Below are 25,651 nucleotides of genomic sequence, written 5' to 3' on the forward strand. Positions count from 1 at the left end.
CATCAGTCACTCATTTGCGCTGTTCATTCGTTGTTGAGTCAACACTGTACCTTGGAGGCAGTGGGGAATAGTTGCTGGTACATTTACGCTAAACGCTTTGAGACATTAACGATTGGCACCACTTGAGCCGTAAAGTCACTTCCTTTCTGAAAGTTTCGCTTTTAGTTTATTTATGTAAATTTTTTTTTTTATTTTGAATTTTGTTTTTATTTATTTTTTTTAATTTTTTTTTTTCGAAATTTATAGCTGAACAAAAAAACTTTTAATGAGTTCACATGTTAATTATCGAAATTACTTGTACTGCATCAAAGGCGCCCTTAAGCGTTGTAAACCTGATATCGTAGAGCATACGTATGCATTGTAGCTGCACTTTTAGTGCTGCTGCAGATTTTCAAAGAAGCAATAAGCTTTTTTTTTATTCCTTCTACGTTCTTTTGCGCTTCAATTTAGGGAAGCAATTGCTTTTTGTTGACATATGCGAAGCAAATAATTGATTTAATACAGTTTTAATGAAATCGCTTGAGGGTCTCACCGATACGATACGCTATTTTATGTAATATAAAAGTTTGCGAATATTTTTAAATTTACTGCTTAATTGAAGCCAATCAATGGCATATTATGGAAAAATATTTAAGTTTACTACATAGGGGAGAAAATCATTTACTTGCTAATCTGAATCTTTTACACATTCATTATACAGCAAATTTTTAATAAATTACACGTAAAATGAGAGTTTTGTTTGGGAAATTGGAAATTTGTACTCGTACAATACATTTTGTTAAATGAAGTAATACAATATAAATACTAATGAGGGCACTTTTATTTAAAAGTAGAAAAGTAATAAACTATTAAAACATGCTGCTCACAACGACACATGCATTCATTCAGCTGTACCATGTCAAAATATGTATTATGGAAATTGAAGTATCTAAAACATATGCGCCACTCATTAACTACAAATTTTAGTTGTGCGAAACACGCACCAGAGGTGTCAAATTTTATACACATTGCCGAATTCCTTCCTAACAACATAACAACAACACAACAACAACACAACAACAACACAACAACAACACAACAACAACACAACAACAACACAACAACAACCTCAACCTTAACCACAACGAAACTAAACAATGCAAATTATTCATATTAAAGAACAACCTATAGTATATGCTTGAGCATGTATGCGTGTGTATCTATGTGCTGCATGCTAGAAAAAACAGAAAATCAGAGAAAAAAAAAATATATATAAAAAAAATGCGTCACTTATGGCACATCATTAAAATTACCACAAAACATACAATATAATAAACTCACGCACATGCCATGACTGACGATGACGATGACGATGACGATGAGTGACTTCAAATGATATGAAAGCGACGTTGGCGAGGACGTTGATGAAATGCAGAAATTGAAGACAAATCCATCATGATGTTGGTGGGTACCACCATCACCAACATAAAGAAAATCCGAAAGAGAATGGTACACTATGAATACATTATGATTGAAAAGCATAAAATGTAGATGTACGGGAGGCAGGGGAAGTAAATCGAAATTACATGAAAAATCAGTAAGAAAGTAAAAATTTCTTACTTTTTTTCATAATTGTTTTTGTTTTTTTTTTTTGGGGCGATTTTATGAAAAATCAGTAAAAATCTTTTCTCAATTATGTTGTTGTCTTTATTGTTAGCTAACATATTGCTTGAAGATATCTCATTTAGTGTTGTCATAAAAGGTAGTAGGCGTGGCGTTTAGCTAAGAACACGCAAAGCTTACTCATCGCCTCCATCACAAAAAAAAAAAAAAAAAGAATTAAAAATTAAAAGCAGCTAAATGAGATTTAGGCTGTCTATCTTCTATCTACTACTTTCCCCCGCAAGCTTAGCTTTACATCTAACTGCAAAGCTACATGTACATGTATGTATATGTTGTTTAGTTGGATTTGCTTTGAGCTCGGAAAATTAACACATTTCTTTGATATGCGTTAAATGAAGCGTTGCATGTTGATATCTAAACAATGCACGGCGTTATACCGTTGATAAGTTTTTGCTGATGTGTATTATCTATAGAGCATTGCCTATACTTTAGCCGTACCATAGCCCCATAATGGTAATCATGACTTGACTGTAGTTGCTATTTGCTGCTGTTAAAAATGACGACGTCAAAGCATTTATGTTTGATTATGATGCCGCGAATTTTTGTATCTAACAACATTATTGAAACATTAAAATAAAGCAAAATGGCAGCACCAGCAGCAGCAACAACAACAGCAACAACAACAAAAAAGTGCTGACAACAATGATTTGATGTCTTAAGTTACTCACTCAATGAAATTATGAGGAATACGGGTAGAGCATGAAAAACGTTTTAAACAAATTCGTTGCCAAGTAAGTGCAGTGCACCGAAAACTTTGTTCAATGACTTGGAAAAATTTTATATATATATATATATATTTTTTTTAATTTTTTCTACACACATTGTAGATATAGTAATATAAAGCTTAGAGTTTATAAATTCTTATAGACAGAATTTAACACAAAAACAATAACGTACTTTATATTGTAATAAAAAATTGCTCAAATATTCTTTTCTTTTCAAATTTTTATAAGAAAATATTATTTATTTTTTTTCGTTTTGCTTGCATATTTCGTTACACAAAAGCAAGTAAGATACTTTGCATAACTGAAGTTTTTCTCTCTTTACCCAACATTTCAAAGAAAATATAATTTTTTTACGGAAAAAGTATCTTGTATCTCAATTTGTTTGATGCAGCGTAAATAACTTTCATGTGCACAATATTATCAATTACAATTCTGTTATGGAAAATATACTCCTCATTCTTTATTTTTTCGATTTTTTGTTTTATATTTGCCTCTATATTTATTTTGCATTTTGCATTTCGCTTCGCAGCAGTCAAAAGTCAAAGTAAATAAATAATAGCAGCAACATTTTCAGTTTATCCAATCCGATGCAATCCGCTCCAATCCCGTCAAGCACATGCAAATTGCAAGTATTTTTACGAATTTTTTTTTGTAATTATTTTTTTTTTGTTTTTTTCTTAGTATATTCATTGCTCATTGCTTATTGCTCTGATCGTACGTATCTTTTTCAACTTTTAATTTTTATGTGCATTTCATTATTCAAATTTATTCTTGACCATTCCTGCTTGAATGTCGATTGAAAGTGCAGTTTTATGCGTTATTACAAGAGTAAATATGCTTAAAAGTGTTGTTGTCGCTACTGTTGCAGTTGCTGTTGCCGTTGCCGTTGCAGTTACTGTTGCAGTTGGTGTTGCTATTGGTACAGCAATCGCTGCCGCTGTTACTTTATGACACATGTAGATTGCATCTGCAATGTCGGAATGTTGCAACTCAGTCACTTGTGTATTTATTTACCGTATGAGGAATTGTTACGCGATACGCATTCGAAATTACTGATATAATTTAACTATTTGCTTACACATATTGCACACATATTATATATACATATATTCTATATATTTACCTTTATCATATAACATACGAGTACTATACCACAAAAAGGTATGACTTTAGGTTCGTGATACTGTCATTGAAGGTTTATGTGACAGCACACGTAATATCCATAACTTTAGTTGTATATTTGACAGATTTAATCTTACAATTGCAAGTCAAGTGGCAAAATTATATTCGTCGATGGATATAATTAAACATTTAACATAAGAGCAAATTAATTATACACCTTTCGAGAGTGCTACTTACCAAAGACAACAACAATATTAATTAAGATTTTAAATTAATAAAATTTAAAAGCAGTTTGATTTATTAAAGGCATTTCTCTGGCTATTCACACCAGAGTCTATTTTATTTTGTGTTGGTTAATATATGTGCAGAAACGTAAACTCTTTTTTTAAAAGATATAATATAGAAAACACTATTCCACATAAAGATACTTACATTCCTTAATATTCCTTTAGTGGTGATTGACTTTTGCAAGAACAATTAAGTATAATAATAATAATAATAATAGTATTATAAAAATAGTGTTAATAATTATAATGCTATTATTATTATAATAAATTAATTATAATATTATATTAAGTGGAAACCTATTATTATTATAATGAAATAATTATAATGTTAATATAATATTATATTATGTGAAAATCTGCAAGAAAGAGAAACCATAAAACACTTTCTTGTGAATGCCTGGCTTTGGCATCTAAAAGAAATATATTTTTAGGAAGATACTTTTTTGACAGTTCATCAGAGTGTTTATCGGTAAAGACCAAAAACCTATTAAATTATCTAAATTCGGTGGGATGGATTTATGTCATACGCTTCTATATAAGGGATTCTTGCAAGGAATGTAGTATCAAAAGGGCAAAAAATGCTAATTGCAGTAGATGGAAGTCATCTATAACCTGCCACTGCAAGCAACCCTATATAATATTTTCTTATTACTATAATATAATTATAATAATAATAATATACTAATAATAATAGTATTAATCTTATACTTGCCCATGCTTTTTTTAAAACACATATTAGCTTTTTGCAACTATGGTATTAAAAACATGCATACAGCCCTGTAAACGCTTGATAGAAAATACAGCTATTGACTACTAGCCTCTGACCGTGTTAACTCAAGAATAATAAGGAAAATAATCAATGACGAAAAGCAGGAGTAATTTTATTAATTTTTGCATATATGTATATGATAAAAAATATATATATCTTAGGAAAAATGCAGTTAAAAAAGATCCTGCCAATTACTTTTTCAATATACAAAAGTATATTAAATACAAAATGATAGATAAATACTGAGTTAGAGAGTTCTCTCAATGACAGCTATTGCCGCAGTTGATCAGAGAAAGAGGAGAGAGATATAATTAATCAACTTTGTCACTAGCACGGTTGCCACTTTTGGTACTTTAGTACCAAAATTGGTACTTTTCTTTTATTTTTTTTTCGTTTGGTACTTATGTTCAAAAACTGGTACATTTTTGACGACCCAACTTTATTGTGGATATTTCCAATTAATTTTTTTTATAAATGCAACTTTGCTCTATTTTGTATTTTGTTCATTTATAACACTATGAAAAACACAGAACGAGAAAACAAAAAGGTCCAAAAAAATTTTGGACCTTTTTTTACAGAAATGGTACCTTTTTAAACCAATTTTGGTACAGAAAAAAATTTTCAAGTGGCAACCGTGGTCACTAGCCTACATTTTTTATATATTTAATCTAATGTATCTCTTCCTCAAATATCCATCCGATATTACTTGTATATATATTAAAATACGTATTAAAAGCTTTCGGGTCTAAAAAGAGGTATTCTTTCTTCTTTGTGAAATCAATACAGATTGCGTTCCGTGAAACTATAATATCACACCTTTCAGTACACTTGCATCGCGTATTTCTAAAGACAACCTATCACTAGTATATATAATACTTTCACATATAGCGTGAGGCACTTGAATTTTAACATTTGAAAATGTTTTTATTTTTGTATTAATTTTATTGTGCCACAATAAAAAATGTGTGGAAATATTTTAAATTTAAAAAAATAATTGTAGTTTTTGTTATGTCCACATTGAATGACATTGAGATGATTCGAAAGCACCGTACACTACCCGAAAATGGCTCTATAGTATTTGAGATCATTCCAGTACTTTTATTCAGTATCTTTTAAATAAACTAAGGTTTTTTAAAACTTTGTTTCAAAATAAAATAATTCCTTTCTGTTTTCAAAAAGGCTTCTGCGACAGTAATAATATAAACAATGAACTCGTAATTATTTTAAAATAATTTATTTCTATTTTTAAAAATGACTTTAAAGGACCTTTTGTCACAGAAATTGATAGATGTAAGGAAAACAATAAATTTGTAACTATTCTAAAATAATTTATTTATATTTTTAGAAATCTTAGTCTTCTATGAAAGAAACTCGTGACTTTTCTAAAATAATTTATTTATATTTTTAAAAAGGACCTCATGGGACAGAAATAATAAAAATATTAACTAATTTGTTTTCTACTTATTTTACGTATATTTCTCACACTCCTGAATTCGGTAATGGCATTTCGAGCTGGAACTAACTTAAGTCAACTAATCTGCACTCATTCGAAATGTTGAACCTACCTATTCTACAAATCCATCTGTAAATGTCTATATAATAATATTTTTCCAATAAATTTTAAAAATTTTAAATTCTTACACAAATTCTCCTACTTTCTTTCTATTTAAATCGATTTGAAAATTTTTATGAAGACACATGAGAGAAGCAATTAAAATAAATATATTTTCCATTTACTATAAAATGAAAATACACTTGAAAAAATTTTTGAAAGAAATTCAATTAAAAATTTATTAACTAAAATTGAGCAATTTAATTCGAAATACTTTTGTTGAAGTGCTAATTTGAATGTTTAGACTGAAATTGCATTGAATTGTTGCAATAACAGAAAATAGTTGCATCTCTCAGTGTAATGAAAAATGCATTAATAGTTCAAAAAAGTACACTGCGAAAAAAAACACAGTTTAGAGAACAAATGCGCATATTTAGTGTGGCAAAAAAAGAGTAGTAAAAAAAAGGAGGAATAGTTGAAAGTAAACTGGGCTAAATAAATTCGTAAATTGAAACTGAATGCTGAAATTTTTTGAATTGCAATCTCGTACAAAGCTTGAATGTTTTATGTGATTTCATTTGAAGTTTTGCATTTGTTTTTTCTACTAAATTTGGTAAAAATAAATCAAAAGTTTAATAGTAAAAGTCATACACTATTTGTATTTTGAAATATTTTTACTGTTTTTGTGGATATATAATGGTTTAAGCATATGAAAAGGGCAATTATTTACGCTTTAAAAGGTTTTAAAATATTCATATTATTTACAATCGAAATCATATGTTACAGATTTAACTTATATATATAATATATTGTATTTGCTTAGTTGTTTATCTGTGAGATCATCTGCTACAAATTAGTTTCATTAAAACTGCAACAATTAATCAAATTTATACGAAAACTGTCATGCCAATTAGTTACGAACACAAACGACTCACTACTCACGCACACACGCACATAAAAGCCAATAAATCACATAAAAACTCTATTTTTTTACTTATGAACAAATATTAGAAGGAAATATACTAAGCGTTGCTTTGTATCTGCACTTCAGTGAGATGTTTTTGTGTATCTGCGTCTCTATGCAGATTGTGTATTTGCTTTTTGTTAGCAATTTGTAAGTACAAAGTTAAAGTGATTTCGTTTTGACGCATTTGTCCACCCACACTTACAGCTGTCGTTGTTTTGTCTATAAGTCCCACAGCCAAGCAATATCTCTGCTCTGTAATTTGTGTTCTACATGTCTTGCTTTTGCTTTTTTTTGACTGTCTGCCTGTTTGCTTGTCTGTCCGGATGTCTGTTTATCTGTCTGCATCAATATTTATGCCTAATCTGCATGCAAAACATATGAAACCGCGTGAGTAGCATAAATATATACATACTACATCTATATCTATATCCTTACTATGCACATATACCCTTACCAACTGTATCCACATGTATATAATTTCATAAGTAAACAGACACAGAAAGTGGGTGGTGGGTGTTTAGATACTACATGTCACTTCTATTTATTGAGACTGTATGAATTTTGTACGTAAGTGAGGAAAAGAATTTAGTGCGTAAACTTAAGTCATCACTAACGAAGACAAAATGCTGAGCTTAAAAAAGCATTAGTCTTGGCCTGACAGTTTACTCAAATAGCAGACGAGGCTAGGATCTGCTTACATGGATGAATTTTTCATACTCATACGTTTACGTTGATGTGCATAGTTTATTGTTAGTTTTACTGCACATACGCATTAATAATATTTATTTGTTCAATGGTAGCAGAAGGTACTCCTCTGTCTGTTTTGACAACTGACACCACCACTACCACCGGGTATGAGCGTAGTAGATAACACAATGTTGGCGACACTGTCGACAATGATGCGACATATGTCAAATGTTATGATTGATTTATGATAAACCATAAAAGGTACAAACAACTTATTTTCCAAAAAAAGCATTACTATTTTTCTCTCTCTCTCTAAATTTGACGTTAAGTGCCTTTGCGTAGGCCATTAAATTATATCACTGCTTCGCATTACACTGCTTCCTAATAGAGTTTCTTCTTTTAAGAAAGCAAAGCAAGACAAGTCATGTTTTCTACAGATTTATGCGATCTAATCTTTAACACTTTTAGTCATAAATGATTTCATGAAACATTCTGAAATCTGCAGTTTTCACTCCATATATGCTTCATTTCTTTTTTCAACTAAAAGTTTTTTCATCAAATTTTCCACACTTTTTTTCTTACCTGCAGTAATGCTACATCTTAAGCTGAACTCCAGCGTCGCACAATAAATTCACATCTTTTTGTCTTTAAGTGTTGAAGCAGTAAATCGTGCTCGTTGCCATCTTCAAGTGCTGTCGAGTGCATAAGTTTTCGTCCTTAACGCAGTACTCCAACTTTCGCCAGTATGTGTTCCATACGTAAACCTCATATCACTCATACGCCCTAAGAAAAAAAAGTTATAAGAAACTTGCACACTCCTTGCTGTCAGTTTTTAAGCGTTAAAGCTCATAATTCCTGCTTTTATTTGCGGTACAACGCACTCTTAAATATATATATATATATGTATGTATGTGTGTGTGTATCTATGTGTATTAGTACTGACATATTAAACGACTGACTGTACTTTGTTATTTTAGTGATTAATGCTCACACTAGTGCTCGGTTACATTACTTATTTTACCTTCTCTTTTGCTTTCCTTGCAGCTTAATTCCATTTCATCGCTTCGCACATCAATTACCATTGTCAACAGTAGCTAACAATAGTGTGCACGGTAAAGCGCAGGAACTCGAGAAATTGGCGGAAAACTCTTTCGAAAGTGTTCTGGTTGACTTGATTTGTTGCTACAGCATGCTGAGCACAATGTCTGTTGGCTCATTGATAAATTAGTCTAAACAAATTTTGGCTACTAGAATATCGTCGTGCAACAACAACGACTCTAATATATCGCAACCACATTTGCTTTGCGCCACCTAGACAAGTAACAGCTTACGGACGTACACGAACTCAAAGTGGCTTAAACAGCCATGCATAACGCAATGTTTCCTGGCACAGCCAAATTTCAAACACGTCCAGCATCACCTCAATTTGCAAATTTTTCACCGCCACTCGACTATCCGCATAACAACGGTGCAACAGTAGGTATGCCCACAGGCGCCACAGCACTCGGCCCACCCAATTCGCATCATATGTCTATGTCTATGCGTCATCCTAAAACCATGTCAAGCAAAACAAGATCCAATGCTGGTCATCATATGGTTAATTCAAACACTATGGGCATGATGGCCGGTGGTATCGGTGGTGGTAGCCTTGGACATCATCGTGGTGATTTGATTTTTCCAGATGAGACAGACACTATAGAATTTTGCATGCCACCACCACCGGCTACAGGGAATGGCATGTCACCAGGCATGAATGGTGAATTGTTATTACACAGCAATAATGGATTTTGCAATGCTGAAGCATTTACAGAACGACGTCGCCGTGGTCAGAGTCGACGCAGCAATCACAAAATGGATGTGGAGCAACAGGTACGTACAGCAACCGCAAACAAAAGCATACAATCTTGCCTTTACTTCAATTCTAACAAATCTCATTATATTTTTTAGGTCAAATGGTCACGCAAAAATATTGCAGCCACAATGGAACGATTCGAGCCAACAAATCATTCGTCCTCTTCGACTTCTTCATTGGAATATGGTTTTGCCGCTGGCGTAGTCACACCATCAACAACACCTTCACATCAATCTCAAGTGTCGCCTGTACAACAATCGTACCCGTGCAGTAGTAATAGCATGGCGGGTGCTGCCGCTCCCATGAATCACATATACTCTTATGCATACTATGAGCCGGGTGCTGCTAAATGCCATACGAATATACCGATGAAGGATGGTTCCATTCCAGCTATTATACCTGCTCCACAACCAATTGCAGGTCCTTCAAAAAGTCCGCCACGAAATTCTATACGTGCTTTGTTGGCAAAGGGATTCCGTTCAAAATCTAATAGCGGTCAGTCAACATCATCTTCACCTAGCGCGGATGATCGTCATACCTACACTACACGTTATGGTACCACAGAAAATCTTTATGAAGAAGTAAGTGAACAGAAAATACGTAAAGTGCTCTCTGATAATCGCATAGCAAGTTCGAATGGTAATGTCAAAGAAGAATTACGCCGTGTGCAACATAACCACTTTCGCGTTTTGGATGAACTTAATTTAAGTTTAGAAGCTTTAATTATGCCACCAACTCCACCGGATGTCAGCCCCAATCATGTGGATGACGATGATGAACCCACCACCAGCGCAGCAGCAGCAGCGGCTTTATCAGCAACTACTACAACTGGTGCAGCAGCAGCAGCACAACGACCACGTCGAATTGGTTTGCTTGGTGGTGCCTCTTCGTCATCATCAACATCTTCTCAACAACGTACACTATCACATGCCAGTTTGGAAAATCTTTCTACTACACTTAATTCAATTGAACTAAAAGATCATGCGCATAGTTCTTGCATAAATCCTGAATTTGATGAAGGTGATTTAGATAGCGGCTTCAGTGGTAGCGGTAGTAGCAGTGGTGCAAGCTATAATGAAAGTTTACGTTACTATAAAACAGGTACAAACCATATGCAAACCACTACTTTGCCACATAATCTGAGAAGTTGTCGCTCATCAACTGCTTCTGGCACATCAACCTCGAAGAGTAGTATGGCTTCGTCAGAGGATCAAGGTATTGGTATGATGTCTGCTATGGGTGGATGTGGTATAACAGCTGCGACAGCTGGTAATAGTTTAATGACATCACCATTCAATTATGCACGACGTTGCTCTGATACACAACGTGCTTCGGCACGTTCAGCATCGGCTACTTCTGCGACGGGCACGAAACCAAAAAAAAACTTTTGGACGATAAAACCGTGATGCTATAGAAAGGCGCTACGTAGTTTTTGCAAAAAATGGAGTATTGTGGTGGTGAGTTTGAATTTTATTTTATTTATTTATTTAATTTTATGTTTATTATTTGATTGATTTTTAACGACAGTTTTGATGAAAGAAACTAAGTTCTTAATATGAACTATTGTTTTCAATAGATAGGTTTTTATTGAACAATGATGAATTACAACAACAAAATTTTTTATCATTTTTTAATTAATTGAATTTTTCGGCTGACTATATAGCTGTTTTGAGCATTGCCAAATACCCATCAGTATTGGTCTTGAAATTATTTCTTATACATATAATTATTTCCAAATAATTTTTTGAGACCGCAAATACCGAGGGTGAACGAGTAACCTGCCACGTACTTGCAGAGTACCTGCAATTTAATTATCATTAATTTTAATTTAAAAAATTTTAGTATTAATTAAATTCGATTTAGTGAATATTATTCTATTTGTAATTACAACTAATTAGGTAGGTAGGTCATGGGCACAACAATAGGCTTTCTTATTTAACTAGCTTTTACCGGATATTCCTTTTACAAATTGTTATGAGGTCTTCTTCCTGCTTTTGTGCCTTTTTGCTCAATCGTAACATAATACGGCTGAAGTCATTCTTAAGTTATCAATTTTATTGACTTAATGCATACTTGAGACTTAAGTTTTGACTGTGAAATTGGCGCTAAGCATTTCAATGTCTCATTATATATATCCCAACTATGTCAATTTACATTTTTCTTTTAGTTTCTAACTATTCTTAGAAAAATTTCTACTTATTTTTTTATTACATTTATCAACACTTAATATTTGAATACGACTACCACGACTTCATCTCTTCCTACTTGAGACTTAAGTTTTGACAGTGACTCGGCCCTATCTTAAAGTCTCATTGTGTATATTCCAATTATGTTAATTCAAACTTTTCTTTTAGTTTCTAGCTATTCTTAAAGATAGGCCTACTTATCTTCTTATTACATTTCTCAACACTTAATTTTTTTGAATACGACTACCACGGCTTCACCCCTCTTAATGTAGACAATATAAATTTTTGTAATAGATATTGCATATTAACTCGATATGCCATAATATTTTTTATTTGCGCTTCATTTTGGGCATTAAAAATATTAATAAGCCACATCTTCATGAAATTGACCAGCGAAAACAACCACACTTCGATTATTGTGCTTCCCAGCTTATTTAAAATAATTGCATCATAACCAACACCAATAAGCTGCTTCCGTTTCATTTTCATAATTATATTTGCTTACTTACCAAAGCTACCAAAATTCATAAAAATATTCCCAAGATAATAAATTTATTAAGCAGAACATGATCATCGGCGTTAAAACGATTATTGTGAAAGCAGAGCACAACAGAACGGAACAGAGGAGCGTCACTCCCAGGCAAAGCAGTGCAAAGTGCACGCTTCATCTATGAGTAGTACAATAGCTCAGCGTAGGAATGAATCAATTAAAACTGATTGAATTGCATAGATTTCCCAAATTTACTGCATCAAATAAAACAAGCGAGATAAACAGCAGAAAAAAAAGAAACACTCCAATTTAAGCATTCGAGCTATAAATAAAATTTAAAGCCAACACACCACATATGCCCTCATTTTTCAGAGGATTAAGTGCACCACGAATGCTGCTGCGTATCGTAGAGTAGCGTAAAGAAAACTGATGATTTCATTACAGAATCGTCGTACATAAGAAACTCACATAGCAGCGCTAGATCTATAAGTGGGAGCGCACATTCCCTTATTCCTCACACTCCACTGAGAGATTGCATTTATTTATTATTTCGATAGTAGGGGAAGAAGAAAGTCCCATTAAAACAAACGTTGACATCTTTACAATCCACAAAAGATATGAGTTACGATTACGATGGAAGTTGAGATGAGTGAAGTCGAGCTGTGAAATTTAAGACAAAATGAATTTGTACGGGACGCGCACATTACGATTGCACGGATTGTTTTTGGATGGTATGTTGTGGTGCTCGTACTCGTAATCATACTCGTGCCATTGCACGTTGTTGATTGGAGAAAGTGCGAAAAATTTAAGAAAATTTCATTTTACTGCATTTTTCATCCATTTTCATCCAACATATCGATTTCAATTTTTATTGTTATTGTTGTTTTTGCTTTTGTTTTTGTGTTGTTGGTGTGATTATTATTGTTTTTTCTTAAGAGGGTGAATTGATGCACACATAAAATATACTCGAGCACGCTCTGATTACTACAAATCCAATTCACAATTTACAGTGGTAAATTGCAAGCTGCGAGGTTCGCAAGAATAATTCCATGAAAAAGTGAAATCATGGATTGTGCTCGGACGAATGTTGCTGATATTAAGCAAGCCATGTGAGCTTATCTTGCGGGCGTTATGAAACGAGGATTTATTACATATGGTTACGATTATATTTTTAAATCGGAAGAGTACCGTGTCGAATGATAAAATAGGAAAACCAGAACTGAAATCGTAACAATCACTGTATGCAACGAACTGAAAGGGCAAAATAAATTCTGTTGCATGCACACATTTTCACGAGCTTGTAAGGATTTGTTGATAATGATGAGGGGTTACATAGCTTATAGGGAAACTGATTGAAATAAGCCAACACTTTAGTTGTACTTACCACTTGTATGCATAATAAATCCTCCATGTCCTTATTCTGAAAAGTTAGCAATACAATTTTCAATAGCCATTAAAAACCTGTTACGAGTTTTTGAATTTAGAGTAAGAACTACCTATAGCTGATGATGATGATTTCTTTAATTGTTTTAAATCTCAGACTGTAAGGTTGTAAGGTATCCAAATCTTAAATTAGTGTCAACAAAAATCAAAAAAAAAACGAAAATATTATGTAATGTGACAATCACCTCAACAATAGAAAAAAGCCGTGACACGTCTCCAATTCGTTGGTTAGATATTGATGGAATGGAAAGTGGTTTTAAGTGCCCATGACTGAAAAACAATTTGAGAAACTGTGAAGACTAGAAGGTTGTAAGTAGTTTAAGAATAAACTTTTGCTGAAAAGTCAATAAAATAGAAGAACAAAATCGCAGTAATTTAATTATATTAGTCGTGATAATATGTTATATAGTGTTGCCAAAGTGTATAGTTTCCTTATTAATCATTTATTTATTTATTAAAAATTTTTAAGTGAAATCGCCCAACAGCCGGTACTTCGGCCAGAAAACTTCTATTCTATCAATTTCACTATTGATTATACAAAGCCCTTGAAAGCTTTGTGAACAAAAACCAAAACTAAATCTAGAGAAGAGCTCTGTAATCTGTTCGCCCAACAGTCGGTACTACGGCCAGAAGACTCTAATTCTATCAATTTCACTATTGATTATACAAAGCTCATGAAAGCTTTGTGAACAAAGTCTAGAACTAAATCTAGAGAAGAGCTCTGTGATCTGTTCGTCCAATTGTCGGTACTACGGCCAGAAGATTTCTATTGTATCAATTTCACTATTGATTATACAAAGCTCTTGAAAGGTTTGTGAACAAAGTCCAGAACTAAATCTAGAGAAGAGCTCTTAATTTGTTCTAGTGATAGAAATGCCATATGCAATAAGTTTCCTTACTCATTACTCCTTCTTTATTCGGCAATCCAAATCGAATTTATACCAAGATCCGAGGTAAAAGTCTAAGGGTTTCGTAATAATGACGTTTTTTTTGTGTAAAATTGTTGATCACTGTTATGCTGGGATTGATGACTTTTTCAAATAACCTTGCTATCCAATGCAATCTTTACTTTAGATCATCCAAAATGGCTTGTGTCATTTGCTGTCATATTTGCTGATTCTTACATGATCTTTTACAAACACTTGTCTAACTCTTGTAAAATGTATCTCATAAGATACATCCAATTTGATAGTTTTTAACTAACAGAATCAGTTATCTGATTTATTGCCTGTTATATCGTCATCAAGTATTCTAATATATGACATTTTATATTTTATTGCACTTAGACCAGAGAGACACTTTTAACATCCAATAGCTTTTTGATTTTATTATGCATAACATTATTCGGGTTCATTACAGAGGTTTCAACAAATACTCGTACTCGTACTCGTAGTTAAGTAAAGATTACAGGGATGATAACTTAGCATCTTAGCATTTAAAGTTTAACAAACACGTGAGTGGTTAGTAAGAGGATCTTTTCTAAGTAAATAAATAAAAATTTAATTTAATTTATTTAAAAAATAAATTTTTTAAAAATATTCCTAAAAAATGTTGTTGTCCTAAGTATCCAGCATGTGACTGCTTAAATCTATTCATATGCCAAATATTCAATTGACAAATAACTGTTATTTCTTTTCGCTGTCTTTTATAGCTTTAATTAAAACCTACCCTTAAAACCTTCCATTAATAAATTCTCATAGTTTTCACCAGGCATTCTTTTCCATGCAGAATGTATTCATCTTCTATTAAACATTTCAACATCTCTCAAACTTTTTTCTAAATGTAATAAAAATAAATAAAACCGATTAAATGAAAAGAAATCTTAAATCCTTTAATTGCACAAAAGTAAAACAACAATTTCGAATATTAAAAAAGAAAAAAAATCTAACAGAATAGACTTGGTCGGTTATTTTTTATGTTGCCGTTCCCCGTTTGCAAGACAATAAATTAATTCTATTGCAAAATGTATTGGGCAAGGCGCCAGGAAAGTGTATCATGTGCGGGTCTTTAGTGACATAACATTAAGCAGACGAAAATTGCAAACAGGAAGACGCAACCTCTCACAACCACACACACACACACACACACACAGACAGACTAGCAACCGAGTAATCTCATTTTTCCATACAAAACCTAGACAAATTATATGCGAGGGTGGTAAACGTGTCACTGTCATGAATTCACTGTCTGCACTGCACTGTCTGGGTCGTCCCGGCTATGTGCTTGGAAGTATGTTCCGCTGGTTTGTATTGTAAATCACCCTCGTGGCCTCATTCCGAGCTGACTAACAAAGCCTAAACAAACTTTTTCCTATTTTATTTGTATGCTTGGATGAAGCAAATAATTCTTAAAAGATTTAGCGCGTTCGATTGTGATGCGTACTTTCCATACTATCCATACTTTTCGTACTGCGATGTCTCCCAACTCGCACTTAAGCAGATGTGAGAAATTGCATAAGCAGTGCGAGTTAAGGATTAGATAAAGACGAAAGGGCAATATCAGCAGCACGAAAGCAACATATCAAGATTAATTTTTATTTTTTTTATCTTTTTCGTCTTTACATTTTTAGATAATAAATTGAATGTAAAGAATGCGGACCATTAAATTAGCGGAACAGTAAATTAATGGGACCCTGTTAGTGATTGTGGTTCGAAAATGTTGATAACGATGAAGATTTTTACGCTCTCAATTTTTATTTTATTTTATAGGATTAATAGGTCAATAGCATTTTTAAATAAAGTTTTATTCATTTGACTGGAAAGTAGAACACATAAGAGGAATGAATTGTTAAATAATAATTTATAGTTTATTTAAAAGCTATTAACAATATTTTTATACTCAACGGTATATGTTTTTATCCCATTTTTAGTAAATACGCAAAGGTGTTGATCTATAATGGACGGTTCTTTTAATTCAATTCTTGGCAAATACGCTCCAATGTGATATTATTTATACAGCTCGATTAAATAGACTTAATAAAACACATAAAATAAACTTACTTAAATTTACAGTCTTTAAATCTTCAGCATAAGTGGAAGAACACTTTAGATGATTTTGAATGTTTAAGTAAATTTTCTACAATTTTTGTCTGGATAAGTGGTTATATCAATGCCATTTTAAGATATATTGGATCTCCCTGATGAGCATAAAAGTATTTTCTAAGTCATATAAATAGTATTTTTGCTCCTATTTTACCCAATATTAATAAATAAAATGCAATGGATTTGATAAAAAGGAAGAGAAATACTACAATGATTCTTTCATCAACTATAAAAAACAAATAGATTTTCTTATTTTACCTTCGATATTTCATTATGCATTAAGATTTCATATGTATCATATCCAAAAATATTTAGGTTTTTTGTAGATTCCTACACGTTTTAATATTTTGATTTCATATTAACAGTAACACTATTCACTGTATATAAAATATGTGCTTGTTTGTAGCACTATAATGCTTTTTTGCAGCAATATTTTAACGTATTTCACATACTTTAGCTATATATACAGAATAATAGTGTAATAATATGATTGATTTAATTTAATATAATTATATGTTTCAAAGATTATATTCGGGTGTGTTTGATGATGATACTTTAGTTTAGTATCACATATTTTTATATATTTCTGTATATAGTGTTATAAAAAGTATGCGGGTTTTTTTTTCTTTGGTACATTTATGAAGATTTTTCTTCATAAATATTTTTGATGGTATAAATTTTATATATGAAGCAGTAGCCATCCCATCCCATCATCCATAATCGAACGACCGGACAAATCATGCACCACATCTCAGAAATCAAACCTCAAAGCACTACTAATATGCTCTAACTTTCGTTTACTGTTCGAAATCTATATCAAATTACTTTGGTATAGATGTCCAACTTTAGAAATCTTATCAAATGGCAAAACACCTGATAGTGAATCGTAGTTCACTACTATATCTACCCTTAGCATCTCATCGTAAGATGAAAGTAATTTGATATAGATTTCGAACAGTATTTTGTTATTTTTTGAGTATCTATTTTTATAATTCCATAAATATACAACTTCTGTAGTTTATTAGCGAAAAACTTGAAGAAGTGATTTTTAGTGGCTCTTCTGTCGATTGATTTTTTACTATTAAGCAAGCTTTGCAGAGAATGAAACAAATGATAAACAGACGGTGGAAGACCCGGTGTGTTGCATAAAAGTCACCCGACCAAGTTCCACGAATTCCGAATGATCAAGGTTATGTGTAACCCCGCATTTTTATGACGAAACATAATTTTTTTTTGCTGGACAATTTTATTGGTTTTTCTTGGATTTGTGTTTTTTGTGATCGATTTATGAACAGTAGAGGGTTAAATTAGCCGGTAAATAGATATTGAAGTTTGTAAAGTTTGTTCTTTATTTGATCCATTTTTTATTACCTGTAATAATTATTTTCACAATTGCTTCGATTTCAGTACATGTCAGCAGTATTTTTAATTTTTATAATATCAAAATAAAATTATTAAAATAAAATTAAATTAAATTGAAATTAAATTAAATTAAAATAAAAATAAAATATTAACAATACTTTGCATTTTAAAAACAAAAAGTAAAAAGAATAGTTTTGAAAACTAAATTAAATATTTTGAAATTGATTCAGAGCATTTCTTTTAAATTATGTTATAAAAATTGTTATAAATAAAATTTAAATTATATTATTATTTTTTTTATATATAATATATAATTTTTTATAATTTTTATATATAATTTATATTATATTTTTTCTATTTATATTTTTTATTTTATTTATGTATTCTTTTTTGAATTTTAATTTTTTTATTTATATTTTTTTTCTATACATTTTATTTATATTTCTTTTAGTTACATTTTTTTTTTCATTTTAACTTTTTTATTTATATATTTGTACTTATAATTCCTTTTATTTATATTTTTTTATCTATTTATTTTATTTATATTTTTTTTTTAGTTACATTTTTTTTTTCATTTTATTAACCTTTATTTTGAATTTATTTTTATATTAATATTATTTTATTAGATTTAAATAAATAAAATAATTTTTGTAACATTGTTGAAATGTAATAAAAAGTAATAGTCTTTCACACACTGATACCATTCATGCTTTCTATTTAATTTACTATTTTAAGACTGGTAAATAAACCTAGCCTACCTAAACAGAGGCTCCATGAAATAATTTATAAATGATTTTTATATTTCATTGTATTATGTATATATAAAATAATTTCTAATGTCATATTATTAGTTTTTAAGAGTCTAAAACTTTTTATTTGGCTTTAAATGAGAGTGAAAAAAAATAATTTACTATCAAACACTTATTATGCTAAGAATGAGTCTACATAAATCAACATAACCTACAAATATTTTTTGGCCATTAGTTTGTGTTATCGTAAATATCAAAACCGCACCATATCGCGCGACTTTTCCGACAGCATGAGCTTTCCAGATAACAACAGTAATTTGGCCTCTAAAAGCCTTTAATTAATTTTCAACTTAGTTATGTGCTTTTACCGGAGCAAATACTACTGCTACTACTACTACTTCTACTACTGTTTACTTTGTACGCGAAACCCATTTTTTGGCAGCCATAAAATGCGAAAAACCCAATTTAAATTTGAAGCAAATACGCCACTAATGCAACTCATTGAATTAAAATATCACTTTTCAACCTAAAATTTCCGCCATTTTGCTCAATTTAACTAACTTAACATTATGCAAACTAAACAAAGACCACCGCAGCCGCCTTAACCCGCTAACCACATTATGGGGCAAAAGCGCACATGCCACATACATACAAGTAACGACAACGTAACAACGACAGCGAATCCGACACCGACACCAACACCAACACTAACACTAACAACGACGTAGTAGTGTAAGGCGTGCTATAAAATAATTTGCCCGGAAAGCATTTAGCCAAATGCGAAATAAAATCTACAAAGGAAAAACTAGAACTAGAGAAAGTAAACAAACATATTCGGAAGAAGAAAAAAAAGTTACGGAGAAAAATTAAACCGAATAGCGAACAAAATGGTGTAGCCGAACGAGATGTCATTGTAGGCCAGCGTAAAATGGCGACAAAATGCGCAGCGAATTAACGAGCACAACAAACCGAAATGGTTAAAACAAAATAAAAAAAAAAAAATTTTAAAAATAAAAAGAAAACTAAAACAATGCAAGTGGAAGTATCAAAAGGTTTAAGGATGAGTAATTTTGCTTTGTTTTGGAGGCAAAAACAAAGAAAAACAAAAAAAAAACATTTTGTGGCAACAAACGTTTTACTCATTTAAAAATTGGTTGGAATATAACAAAGTGAAACATACACACACACACTCATACATGTGCACTCACATGCACTCACATATATATGAGCAGATACACATGTGCTGACCAAGTTCGTTACCATTTAAGCAAGTTTGGTAGAGTCCAGGAAAATGTGGAACTACATAAACGAACCGTTAAATAAACGACAGGAAATTGTTGTGGTGCTGGTGGCCTCCGCCATATTTAAACGTGAAACGCCATAGTGTGAAAAATCACCGCATTGAGGTGTGTGCGTTCGCAGTCGAAATTAGTAGTACTACCGCTGTAGGAGCAAAAAATGGTACCGCGTGATACAATGCGTTGCGTTACTGTGGTAGAGTGGGGAAGTGTGGTGTGGTGTGTTGTGTATAGTGTTCTGCCTTTGGCGACTTTGATGCGAGGTGCTGTGCTTGTGGCTTTTGTTGTATTGCTGTTTGCTGTGATTCGGCCGTGATTTTAGGATTCTTTCAAAATTTAAACTTCTTTTTCCCGAAAAAATTTTTAAATGTCAAATTTTTTTCTTTTATATTTTTCTCCTTCCATTTTTTTTAGTGTGCACATATGCGTTTAAAGTGACACAAAAATTCGTTAACGATTTTTAGCGTTGCCACCACATTGCGAATTCGTTCAGTTGTTTTTTTTAAAAAAAAAATTTTTTTTTTAATTTTTTTTTTTTTGTTTTTTTTTAAACAATCTGCGCTAGTGTCATATGATGTGTGCCTCTGCGTTGGTTGGTTGGTTGGTTGGGTTGCACTACACTTGCGCCACTGCCACTATTTCGCTTAATTGTGTGGCCGCTTTTCCAAAAATTGTTTGCTGTTTCTGCTTTTGTTTTTGTTTTTGTTTCGGTTGTTTTTTCTTTGTTTTTTGGGTGCTCCTTTTGATTTCATGGCTGTCGCCGGAAACGGAAACTGATTGTGTGGCGCTGTCAGTTCTTGCTTGTTTGCTCGTTTTATATACAAAAAATTAAAATTAAAAAAAATAAACCAAAAAAAAAAAAACAAGCAACGCTTCAAGGCTTTTCCATGCTCGACTTTAGTCGACTTTAGTTTATTTTGACTACCAAAATACCAAATTTTCAATGATTTTTATACGAAAACGAATTTATTTTATATTTATCTGAGAGAGAGAGTTAAACTTTTTGACTTTTTCTGTGTGTGTGTATGTATGTGTGTGTGTGGGTGTAAAAAGTAAATTACGATTTTGCATCCAATTTCATTTTTGTCGTTGTAATCAGATACCAAAATCGAAATCATTCACTCTCAATCAGTTTGCTGCCATGACAGTTAATGTTTTTCCTTTTTTATCCTTTTAGATCCTCTTGTTGTTGTTATTATTGTTGTTGTTATTATATTTTCTATTTATTGTCTTCCTTTTACTATTTTACTTTTTATACGTTATGTATATATATATACGTAAGAGTATTTAATTTTTTATTGCTCTTTTGGTATTTGGTTTTTCTCTCTACTAAAATCAGAATTCTGCAACTGATTGATGTGATTCGTTATCCTTTCGTACATCAAATTTTCTGCAACTTGATTTTTTGTTCTGGTTTTGCCGCTTTAATAGTGTTTTTATTTATTTATTTTTTATTTATTTTTTTTTTTTCTATATGAGATTTGCCATTCAGTATTTTTTTTCGTACACTTTTTTCCACCAACACTTAATACTTAATTTTGCCAATTTGTCGTTGAATTGTCATTAATTTTATTGGATTTGTTTACCAATCTCACTTAAATACAAGCACAAAATAACATAAAAAATCCTTTCAATTTGTTAGGTGTGTCAAGTTTTTAGGGTTTGATGAAAAATGTGACAGAACGTTAATGTAATTTCTTAATGACTTTGTAAATTGCAGCAATTTTTATACAATATTCTATTTTTTTATACAAATTTTTTCTATAATGATCAAACTATAACAAACCAAAATATTCCAACTTAATATAAGAAAGAAAATAATACTTAATATTGTTTAACTATAAAGTAGCAATGATTAATATATTTTGCATCTCTAAGATAACTTTAAGAGCAACACGATGAGCAATAGCTATCCTTAAATGGCAGTGTTTACAGTCAGATCAGTTCCCCCAACTTAAAAGAAATAATAATACTTCATAAGAAGAATGCTTAGTGTAATTTACCTCTCCGAGATAACTTTGACACCAGCACGATGAGCAATAGCTGTTCCTAAATGCAAGTACTTACAATAAGAACATTAGATCAGTACCTTTTAAATCTAAACTAAAAATCTCTAAATCAAGCACACAAGATCACCAAGTTGTAGTGCAAAATTCCCCAAACTAAAAACAATAATAATACTTAATGGCTTTAAAATAGAAATTAACAACGTAACTCACGTCTCCCAATTGTGTGGTTATCAGAATGAGCAATAGATGTCACTGTGTGAAAATGCTGAGAGTTATATCGACGCACGTTTTCTCAATCTAAGTTAAAAAGTTTCATTTGTAAAAATAAATCATAAAAAAGAGGTGCATGGTTGTCCTTAGTTAGTTACCAGATGTATGCATAAGTTTTTTTTGATTTTTTTTTGTTTTTTTACAACGTAACGTTTTTTTAACAACGTAACTCACGTCTCCCAATTGTGTGGTTATCAGAATGAGCAATAGATGTCACTGTGTGAAAATGCTGAGAGTTATATCGACACACGTTTTCTCAATCTAAGTTAAAAAGTTTCATTTGTAAAAATAAATCATAAAAAAGAGGTGCATGGTTGTCCTTAGTTAGTTACCAGATGTATGCATAAGTTTTTTTTGATTTTTTTTTGTTTTTTTTTTGTTTTGTTGTCAGAGTATTTTATAAGGAACTGCGATTTTTCATTTGGCATGCTTTCAAACTATATGGGACCCATTACGCAGTTATTTGCACTTCGCCATTGCTTGTCAACGCCTCCTGATTATTTCTTGTAATACATTTAACGCTTTTGCCAAGTGCTATTGAATTTAACTTGGATCGCTAAATGTGCGCAACGAAAAGATATCTGTTGACCTGCCACTAATCCATCATTTGCCGTAGAATGTCATTGAGTTTGAATTGGATAACTAAATGTGAACAGCGGACAGAAATTTGTTGACCTACCACTGTAACCGAATTCATCATATGTTGTAGTATGTCGTAGATAGTTGTTTTGTTTGTATATACAACACAAAAAAACTAACAAACAAACTAAAGCACAATATCTCAATATCTCATACCTATAACAAAATAGAGATGCTCATATTGTTAAATTTTTTTAAAACATAATGTCAAATCACAGCACCTCAAAAATTAAAGTCTCTCTAAAAGTTCCATTTATTGAAAAAATCTGTTATTCTCTCAAATTCTCATACTGTACCACCCTTGAACATAAATGAATTATATGTGATAAATGCAGAAACAGTGTCATTTTATATCTCAGAAATAACAGCAACTAATAAACCAACTTCTTCATTATCTCAGCCCCGCATATTATCCACATATATATGACAGCACACGTAATAATATTGTTTCAATTTCCCCTCATTTTAGCGTCAAAATTCGTTGCTCATCATATCATACTCTGCTCTTCTGCTTTTAATTAAAAATCTCTATTGGAAAAACCCATTAAGTGCCACAACATTTAATAAAATTTTCGCTTTGCTATTCGAAACATATCAACAATGTTTACCATTTTCTATAAGCACAAACCATTTTAAGCGCTAACCAAGACAAATACCACACAGTGACCACAGCGCCCCACAGGAACCCGGAACCAACAAACCAACCAGCCAAACACTGTGAGCAAAATCGTACAACAAATTTCACTTAACTCAAACCCATGTACAAGTCCAAAAAGACTATGTCACTGGTAGTGAAAACGGAAAGCAAATGTCATGTTGTGATGTTGCAATGTTGGGATGTTGGGATGTTGCTCCCAAAACGCTGAACGAGTAACATTTCCAACGTACGTGTTCGCCAGGACGCATTCACTTTGACGTTATCAGAATGCGCCAAAAAGTATGCAGCGTAAACGAAAATATATACTTGTGTGTCTGACAAAGCCAGGCCAAGGAAAAAAAACGTCACCAACCAAAATTTGTATTCATTTATGAAATCCTTGGTTAAAATTGTTTGTACCCCAAAAAACGGAAATATCTGTGTTATCTGTGCGGTCGCATCTATAATAGGATTTGTCACGTCGTATCAGACATAAAAATTTTATACACTTTTTGCTGTTTAGTCGTCTCACCTTCGTTCGGTTTTGCTTTAAAACGTGCCGTTTTTCAGTTTGTTGACATTTGCTGCCAAAACTTTTACTAAGTGTCACTTTCGATTAGGGCAGAAAATTGTTAAATTTTATTTTGCATAAAATTTTTATTTCAATTTCATTTTAAAGTAATTTGCATAAACCAACAAAAAAACAAAACAAAAACAAAAAAATCGCAAGCATTGCATGTGAACCCTTACAATTTGATATGTCAACAGCACAAGTAATATGCAACTTAAATCAACAGAAATATTAATTCCTATTTATAAGTTTGATTTTAATATAAAATAGCTAAATTTATTATTATGAAATAAATATACCACTATAAAACTTACTAAATCTCGTACTTAACGCTAAAATAGCAATCTTTAACTGAAGTATGTTGACTACACACTCCTTCAGTCCTTCACTCCTTTGCGACTATTACTGCAAGTGTGATTTTTCATTGCAACCCAACTCATTAGTGTAAATTGTGCACCATTGTGTTAGCAATACAATCGTTTTTACACGCAACCAACCTTTCCCTATAAAAATCTATCAAAAACCCCAAGCCATTGAGTGCATGCAGCTTGATGGCTCATAGACCGCGCACAAAAGACGTTCTGCTGTTGACGATATATGGGCCAACATTTATTTTATGTGACAGAAATGAATTTTTCTCGTCACTCTTGCTCAGTCTTGCTCACTGTGCGTTTGTGTTGTTGTCACAGTTTGAGTGTGTATCGGTATTTGATGTCCTGTGGTGTCGGAACTTGTATTATTGCATTTATTTTTATTTTTATTTTTTTTTTTTTTTTTGTTTGTTATGGTACCGAACATACCATAACACCAGCAAAACAACTCATATACGCTACGTCTTGCCTTTGGTAATATGTCAAAGTCTAAATTAATTAAATGACATTCCCATACTTCTTACATTTGTGCCTCACACACAGACGCATGTGGGTAATCACAATAGAATCACATGGCCATAAATAAAAATGGCCAATCGGAAATCATGTGTAAACCTTGAATTGAATGCGATTAGATTTGGTAAGGTCATTGTGAACATTTATTATACAAGTATATCTTGACTAAGTCAATGTACAAGCAGTCTGAACAATATTTGGAAAGAGAAAAGTGGGTTAGCACAGTAGGTGAGCTAAGGTGTTTCCTTCCTCTCTTGGAAAAAATTACTTGAGCTTTCTTTAAGACATTGAGTATAGGAGCCTATTTACACTGGGTTTGTCCGTGTACCAAAAAAAATTCCTTTGTCTAAAGAATTAAAAAAGTCTAATAGAAGACAAATCATAGAACCATAAATACGAGTACCTTCTAAAATCTCAACCGGTATAAAAAAATTGCGTTCTTACGC

The 25,651-nt window shown here is 31.8% G+C and overlaps 1 protein-coding gene across 1 annotated transcript in view; it reads left to right on the plus strand.

Moving 5' to 3' along the window:
* LOC119670629 overlaps positions 1–25,651 on the plus strand; it is a 43,321-nt gene that overhangs the window by 11,945 nt on the left and 5,725 nt on the right. Inside the window, exons 2-3 of the mRNA XM_038080961.1 lie at positions 8,816–9,640; positions 9,719–11,080. Of these exons, the coding sequence (XP_037936889.1) occupies positions 9,137–9,640; positions 9,719–11,029 (1,815 nt within the window). The 5' untranslated portion in view covers positions 8,816–9,136 and the 3' untranslated portion in view covers positions 11,030–11,080. The remainder of the gene's footprint in view (positions 1–8,815; positions 9,641–9,718; positions 11,081–25,651) is intronic.

The sequence above is a fragment of the Teleopsis dalmanni genome, chromosome 1 (assembly GCF_002237135.1).
Source record: "Teleopsis dalmanni isolate 2A chromosome 1, ASM223713v2, whole genome shotgun sequence".
In the NCBI taxonomy this organism is placed as follows: domain Eukaryota; kingdom Metazoa; phylum Arthropoda; class Insecta; order Diptera; family Diopsidae; genus Teleopsis; species Teleopsis dalmanni.